Source organism: Patagioenas fasciata, chromosome 3, assembly GCF_037038585.1.
Source record: "Patagioenas fasciata isolate bPatFas1 chromosome 3, bPatFas1.hap1, whole genome shotgun sequence".
Taxonomy (NCBI): Eukaryota; Metazoa; Chordata; class Aves; order Columbiformes; family Columbidae; genus Patagioenas; species Patagioenas fasciata.
In genome coordinates, this window is record NC_092522.1 from 28,484,507 (window position 1) to 28,492,890 (window position 8,384).

The 8,384-nt window shown below is 37.0% G+C and overlaps 1 protein-coding gene across 4 annotated transcripts in view; it reads right to left on the reverse strand.

Moving 5' to 3' along the window:
- Nucleotides 1–317: 317 nt before the first annotated feature.
- The window catches only part of PROX1 (prospero homeobox 1), a 49,700-nt gene continuing 41,633 nt past the window's right edge, over nucleotides 318–8,384 (reverse strand). For 3 of the 4 annotated variants that reach the window (XM_071805992.1, XM_071805991.1, XM_071805990.1), the window contains one exon: nucleotides 318–6,078. In XM_071805992.1, the coding sequence (XP_071662093.1) occupies nucleotides 5,890–6,078 (189 nt within the window). In that variant the 3' untranslated portion in view covers nucleotides 318–5,889. The remainder of the gene's footprint in view (nucleotides 6,079–8,384) is intronic. The other variant, XM_071805994.1, reaches the window with a different exon arrangement.

Genomic DNA, 8,384 nt, shown 5'->3' on the forward strand with positions numbered 1-8,384 from the left:
TAATTTAAAGGGCTGTCTGTGCCTCAGACATAACGTGTCTCTTGCAGGGACTTATTCCTTGTTTGACAGACTATTGCAAAATAACATTCATTATCTTAACCGGTGCTGGAGGTAGGACAGCGGATTAGATAAATCATTATATCCATTTTGCAAGAGGGCTGGCAGTTTCATTAATAAATAATTCGAACTAAGAGGAAAAGAAAACCTGCAGAGGACTGGAGTGTTGGACACAGCCTGGTTGCAGCCAGGAGATTCAGTGGCCCAGCTCTTGATACGAGGCAACGTAAACTTTTGGAAATAAATATAAACAATGGCAATGAGCTTGTAATTTATATTTTATTTTGCACAAGCTTGCATATATACTGCACATACATTCAGTTTAGAGAAGATGGAAGGCACACAAGGCAATTGAACTACTGTATCCTTTAAGTGGTACAAAGCAAAAAGGTAAAAGTCTGGAGAGTATACAAAAGCTTTAAACACACAAAATAAAATCCACCCCCCCCCAAACATTTTTCCTGTGTTTATCTTAAATTTAGTAGCTGCCAAGCTAGAATTGTAACTTTTTTCAATCAATTGTCTACTGCACCTTTTTTTCCAAACGGACAGGGGAGTCTTATTGTTTTATCTTGTCATCAATTAATATTACAGTACATCCTTGGTAATACAAAATTGTACACCTTCATCAAATAAATTAGGATAAATTAAACCAATAAATTATGCAAAGTCTTCAGAACAATAGACAACAACAAAAAAATCCACAGTTGAAATTGCCTCTAGCTAAAAAATAAAATAAAAAAAAAAAAATCAAAAATTGACTTTATCAGTTCAGTTATTGTACTATCTTCAAATTAAAGGGTCTTTATTACAAAAAAAGAGCTTAATAATGCTATTTACAACATATTGCTAAATAATATAAAGGCAGTGTTTTGTCACTTTTGTAACTATATACATATGAGTAATGGCTGGGACAATATCAGTTTAAACCTTAACCTTTGACTCTTCTGGGCAGCATGAAAACCAACCTAAAGAGGCTTTATTTTTTTTCTCCTTCTTTTTTAGTTTCCGACTCTTACACGTTACATGGTAATGAGATGGTTATTGTGTTTGTCTAATATCTCCCTCGAGTGGTACAATTAATGCAGAAAGGATGGATTTCACAGAGAAATGTAAGCTCGCTGTTTCCTCTAGATTTGTTTCTACATATCCCAGTATATTTGTGCATTTGGAAGGTGGCTGCTTCGGGAGAGAGGTGACTGTGGCTCAGATGAAAAGACTCAAGAAAGTCATAGTGCCACCACCTTTCATACACTCAAAAGGATATTCCTAAGAAGATACAAAGGTTAAATACCAGTTTTCATCCCAGCTCTAAATATGAGCATTTTTAGCTTCAGTTTATAGATGGTTTACAACCAACAGTTCTACAGAAAACAAAATTGCATTTCCTTCAACAGAACATTTAAGTGCAATACAGTAACTGCTTACTCATATAAACCAGTTACATTCCTTAAGGGGAGCTTTTTGAAAACAATGCGCATTGGAATTTTCAAACACATAGTTGGTACCAGAAGGAAACATTTGCACTATTAACACCAATGATTGCTATACAATACACATGGCAAATATAGTTTTTGCTTTCACTTCTCATGTACAGTGCTCATTTTGGGGGTTTTGTAAACCACTTTCCATTTTTAATATATATATATATCTTTCTGTATATATATATATATATGTATAATCTTTCAATGCTGCTGGTGAAAATCCTATCTTTAAAGCCACAAAATCTTCACCTTTATTTCTTAATTAATATTAACCTGCGGAAAAAAAACATTTTTCTATTAACTGACTTCATATACATAGAAAAAAATTCTGCAATTTTACAGAAACTGTATTACCCATTCCCTTGACATCTGATGAAAGAGACTTAACTTTTAAAAGTAGAGAGCTGGATTTTCAAGAATGCTTTCAACTATCTATACAGTTACTGCAGTGTTTCTTATAAATTCAACAGATGTTTTCAGAATGTAGTTATTAAAATCTTATGTCTTTATGCAAGAATAGCCGTAAGGTTGAATATTTACATTGCTTTATAAAAGTTCCCCTCGATTTTCAATGTTCACCCACATACCTGGTACAGTAACAAAGATTCTGCAAACTTAAAACACTTTAATTGAATAATACTCAGAGGCACAAAGCAAACCTCAGGAATACATGGGTGAACACTTTCTTAAATAGTCACTACATTCTAACATCTTCCACGTGTTTACCATTAAATGTGAAACGTTCCCATTAAACAACCAGAGATACAGTAAGAATTAAATGTTTTGTAGTTTCAAATAGAACATTCTTTTCACAAAACATAACAAATGCCTAAAATAGGTTCTTAATCTAGATAGGAAAAAGGTAAGCTTTTCACTTCATACGCATATTTTGTGTGTTTCCGTGTATATATACATACATACACCCACACAATTTGTCTCTGTGTGTCTGACTACGTATGTATATGCACATATGTCACGTATGAAATATTGCTTCTATACTACTTTTCATCAGGCTAAGAAAACACAAGATTTGCACCACAGTTACAAAAAATTGGCTTCTACAAGAATTTTCAAAACTCGAATGCTGCTCAAACAATTGAGAAAAAATAATTTGCATTATCAAACTGTTCTAAAAATTCTCTTCTTCAAAAACGTATTCTCCTGCTTTGTTTTTTTTTTCTTTTTTTTCTTTTTTTTAATTTTTAAAAAGACACAAAATATGCATAGCTATCAACATTATGTCAAACGGCCAGGAAAAAAAAAAAAAAAGAAATCAGTGTTTATTGCAGCTGTAGTAATTGAAAAATAAAGTTTAAAAGATGAAAATTGTAAGCCACAGAAGGCACAAGAACAATTGTACTTGTGGGGGAAAAACTGGTATTTTGAAGGATTTTTTTTATCCTTCCGCTGGTGCATTTAAGGTCTAGGCACAGACTATAACCTCAAGTTTATATGCAGAAATAAATCTGAATTAGCAGTAAATGAATGGCAACATGGGGTTTCTACATGGATTTTGAAATTCTTTCCCTATGTAAACTTTTCATTACGATAAAATTAGCCTCCTGCCTTTTAGCCATTTTTAGTGAAATAATATTGAGATTATTTGAAAGAAACTGTGTTCTGCTTACAATTTAGTAGGAGCTATGCCACGTATTTATAATTTTAGGTGTACTGGGAGGCACAAAGGCAATATGGCTATAAAATGCAGAAAAATCACACAAATGGAATGACCAAATTGTCCTTTATTCCTTTTTTTTTTTTCAGACCAAGGAGGTTTTTATTTTGCTTTTAAGTAGAAATTTCTACTCTTAATTCCTATGCCTCATTTACTATCAAGATTATGCTACTTATATATAAATAAATAAATAAACGCAACAACATCAAGTGTTGAGTACACAATTTCACTTATTTAGAATATGTGAATCACATTGCAGCCAAATAATAATATTAATAATAATAATAATAATAAAAATAATAAACATAATAAAAGTAACGTTAAAATCACAGATCGAGATGGTAGCTAGTAGTATGTCCACATAGTATGACTAAAGTATGGCTTTGCTTTCTTATGTCCAAGGTGAAAATGCAGGGTTATATTTTGTATCTGATGGTATGCCAATGAAGAACTTAGCTGTTTTAAAACTTGAGCATTTTATGCCACTTCTTCCCATAAATCAAAAAAGTGCATGAACACAATTTTCATCCTTTCTTACTCAGAATTAATGAATTCGAGTTTACATCATTATGAAGTGTAATGTTTACCAAATATGCACAAAAAAAAAGGAAAAAAAGGAATAAAAAATAAATAAAGAAAATGAAAGAAAACGAAAGAAAATGGAAAAAAGAAAGAAAAAGACACATCCTATCTACTGTAAGGATACATACAGTATTAGGTACTCTCAGGGAATCTAAGATCAAGAAGATTTGTTTTGCTTTTAATGCATAGTGAAAATGTTGGCACTTCGTCCCATGCTTTTGTCTGCATTGCCTCTACTCCTCAGATACTGCCAGTGCTTGAAAAGAATGACAGGGAATCGTAGGATTGTGCTGTTTCATTTGAAGTCAGCAGGTTTTTAAGGCTTTCTGCTAACAATAATTGCTTTCATATATTTCTGTCTATCAGCAGTATTTGTAAATGAAGTGAAATGGCAATGATCAGGTCAGCTCTTCAGTCACATGGGTAAACTTTCACTCTCCAAAGTCAAAATGTAATTCAAAAATAAAGAAATAAGATATCAATATCCTCAATGGTCTAAATATAATTTGCAGCTAATTAGGACTTCCTCTAGATTCAGATTGAATTATATATTGTCGATAACAATAAATTCTTACTGCATCTGTACAAAAGACGACAGAGAAAATGACAAATACAGAGTGCCATCGCATATTCAACCTTCCCCCAAACTTCTGGAGACCGATACCTTTCTGAAAACGTGAGAAAAGGAGAGCCAGTGAAGAAAGCCCGAGAACTAGCAGCTGGCTTTCTTTCCGCCTGCTGACGTGTCGCGGTGCAGCATTCAGGAGAACCCAGATCCATCATGGACTTTACACCGTAGCTCAGATTTTGGTCAAGACCAGCTCTGGCTTCAGAAGACAAGTGCAGCACGTTGCTCAAACAGATTTTTTTTTTTTTTAAAGCTGCACTTACTGTAATTTTTAAAATCCAATTTGGCTACCTGAACCCTGCATAGCCAGGAGGACACTGCAATTTTTGTATATGCTTGATTAGAGTTTTATGAAAACGTAATTTTTGTTCTTCTCGTTAGAAGACTAATTATACTTTACAGCTAAAAACAAGACTCTCTTTCTTTTCCTTTGCCCCAGCACTGTCAGATGAAGAAGTTTCCTTCTACTATATCTAAGATAATTCAAAAAAGTGCTTTTCAGGACAGATGTCGAATACAGACAGAAAATTTTGTATACCGGAAAGGGGATTTTTGGGGGCAGAATGGACTAAGAAAAGAATAAATGTAGGGACTAACGCCACTTAGAGTAAGACCGAGACATGGCAATATAGGACACTGAAGGTTTCATTTTTACTCTATGGAGAGTGAAATGCTTCCGCTTTAATAAGCTGACCATATTCCAAACTTAGTGTTGTTGATACAATATTGTGCATGAATTACTGGCCTCACCCTGCAAGAACGGTATTTGATTTGTGCAAATGTCCCTTGATGCAATTTAGAGAAACAACAACCTGGCATGTTGATTACTGGGGCAGGGTATTTATCGCTTCTGTAAGGAAAGCACGAAGAATAGGGTTTGCTTTTCTGGGTATCACTTCTCAGAGTGAGTACCTAAAATAGATGTTGTAGAGTTTTTTGAAGTATGAAACAAAAATCTAGTTATTGGTTAAAAAGTATATAAAATTAAAAAAAAAAAAAAAAGCTCAAAGCTTATGAAGTGACTCCACAGAGTTCAGACCTTTAGCAGTATAAACATCATATAACTTCATTGTCTGTAGTATTGTGCCATGACATTAGTCTCACTAAGACAAAATGCCACTTTGCAGCAAGCAATAAATCTGACAAAGCATTTTTAAACATAATGCCCTAACTTGCTAAGACAGGCTTTTACACGCTTCCAAACTCTTCTCCCTGAAAATTAACCCAGTTGATTCTCCAAATGTTAAGGGTCTCGGGCAAAAGTAAACCGAAGGCTGAAGTAAAATAACCATCCCCTTGGAACCGAATGAAAACTTAAATCCAGAAGGGATCACAGTCTAATTTCATATACATATATATGTATGCAATACACATATATATGAAATTAAAATAGAGACACACATGACTTGGGCATCAGAAGGGGACTGCTACTTTCATACATTCATAAATAGCTGCTGAACTCTCTACTCATGAAGAAGCTCTTGTAGGCAGTTTGGGGATTTGAAAATCTCGGGGACCTCACTGTCCAGCTTACAGATGACCTTGTATATGGCCTTCTTCCAGGAAGGATCAACATCTTTGCCTGCGATAATGGCATTGAAAAACTCCCGTAACGTGATCTGAGCCACTTCCAGGAATCTCTCTGGAACCTGCTGATACAAGGAGACAATGGCATTAATACAGTTTTCAATTTCAAGTCTCTGGTTCTTCAAAGGAAACTGAGCTAAGTTCTTTCTTTCAGAAAGGGGCTTACATAGCACCTGCATTTTCTAAATGTGGCAGCCTTCTATTCTCTTATGCAAAGCTGTTATATATAGTACTATAGCAATAACTTTTATAACATGTGTTAGAGATCTTTGCAAAGTCTACTGACAGAATGTAGGTAACAAAATGTTACTGTCTGTGACTGGAGAGTGGGGGATTTATAGGATATAATTAGCAGAAGGGGAAACAAACACAATTATCTTTAAGGAGAAAAATCTCTGCTTGATATTTTACCCATGCATGTACAGCTACGTTCTTCTCGCCATGTGGGAACTAATATAAAAGCTCTGCATGCACAGAAAGCCCTCTGTACCTCTGTGCTTAACTTTCATCACAACCACTGCTGAAAACTATCGAGGAAATAAGCTATCTCTGAATGGTTTTTGTAGTTTAAAAAACAAGTAAGCCAGCAAGCAAGCCTTCACCTAACGGCTTGCTTCTGCGGCTGCTGCGCACAACACAACCCCCGTAAGATGGCTTTCTCGGGAGACATTATGGTCTTCCCATCTCTTTCAGAAGCCTAGCAATAAGACCCCAGCCTCTTCAGTGGGTGCATTGTGATCCAAGTGACCACTGAGCTGGGATGTGTCAAACTCATCCAGGTTTTCTAAATGTCACTGTCACTTCACGGGTGAGCCAAACGGCCACCTAGCAGGGGTGGTCAATGCGTGAATGTTAAAAAAACACAGTTACCTCCAAACTTTGGTAATTCATCCTACGTAGATGTCTCAAGCACCAGCAGCACCTCCTTACCCTCTGCCTTACATGATTCAAAAGCAATCACTATAATGAACCATAGGTCAGTTGCAAGGTTGAGGTCATCTCCATAAAGGTATTCTTTTCCATTTTTATGATGGAAATATGGCTTCACAGCTCTAGAACTGCTAATACACGGCCGGCTAGTAGCCAGCATGCTTATAATAGCAAGTATTCCCTCACTGCTATTCTTTGCCCATTCTGGCAAGAAAAGTTCTCCAGCCTGCACTGGGGGCCACTTCAACCATTCCTGTGGCCAACAGACACCTGGTCAGATGTCACTGAATGCACATAGAGTTGCCAGATGAGTGCCAGCACCTTATCCTCTACTTCAGGCTCTTGTCCTTCTCCCTTTAGAAGCCACTTTCAGAAAACCTGCCTGGAAATATGTGTGTTTAACCTGACACAGCAGAGCTCCGGAGCCTCGCTCACCTGCCACTGCCAGGGGAACAGGGGCAGTTTGCTAGCCACGTTTTGCCATCAGATCAGCATGAGATCAGCTCCCCCTGACACCAGCTGACAAACTCTGCTTCCAGAAGCCCCGCAGCCCGCACAAGCCCTCTGCCTGCCTCCCAGAGTAAAATCCAGCCCCCACGTGTTTTTCTCTGCTCCCAAAGACAGGCTGCCTTCTGTACAAATTTTTCATTCAACAGGCCGCACAGGCGGAAATGCTTTTACAGATGTTCTATTCCAGCAATAATTATGAAGGAAGAAAACAGCTATTATGTTTCACTTGCTCCAGCTCAAAGAAATAACTTAAAACTTCACATAAGCACTCTGCTGTTTGGGCACTTGGTAATACGTCTACAAAAGACACCACGCTTGTCTCATTCTTGCATTGTGATAAAAAATGATACACTTTTCGTTTCAGGCAGTCCAAACAACCGCTCCTGTGCTGTTCATCACCCTTGGTATTGCTGGGTGCCCACCAAGAGGAAGGAGTCATTGACTACATGTTACTAGAAAGCAAGAAATGTAGTAGATAGCCGTCTTTCTGGTACACACACTAATATTAGCTCACAAGGGCAAAACTGGTTGCTTTTTGCCTTTGTGCTTGAGAAAAAAAGTTCACACCTTTCAATTTCAGCGTCCGCTCCAGAGGACCTGTATTAGATGCCTTTCTTCCCTTTCAAATCGCTGGAGATGGGAGGGAGGCAATCACAAGCACCAGCATGAGAAGCATAAAGTCCAGATGCAAAAAGTCCTACTTCTGCCCACATGGTTACACCCATGACAACTTCAAGCATGAAAGGCACAATCTGGGTTTTACATTGAGCCTTTGCTGTTCAATTTCTACCTGTGCATACGGAAGTTTTCCAGGTAGGGGATGCTGCTTTTCCATGGAGTAGGAAGCATGAAACCCCTGAAACCACTACCTTCCAGGCCTCCCACCCCCCTAAAGACATGCAGGGTTTTCTTTTAGGCTAGAAGTTAACTT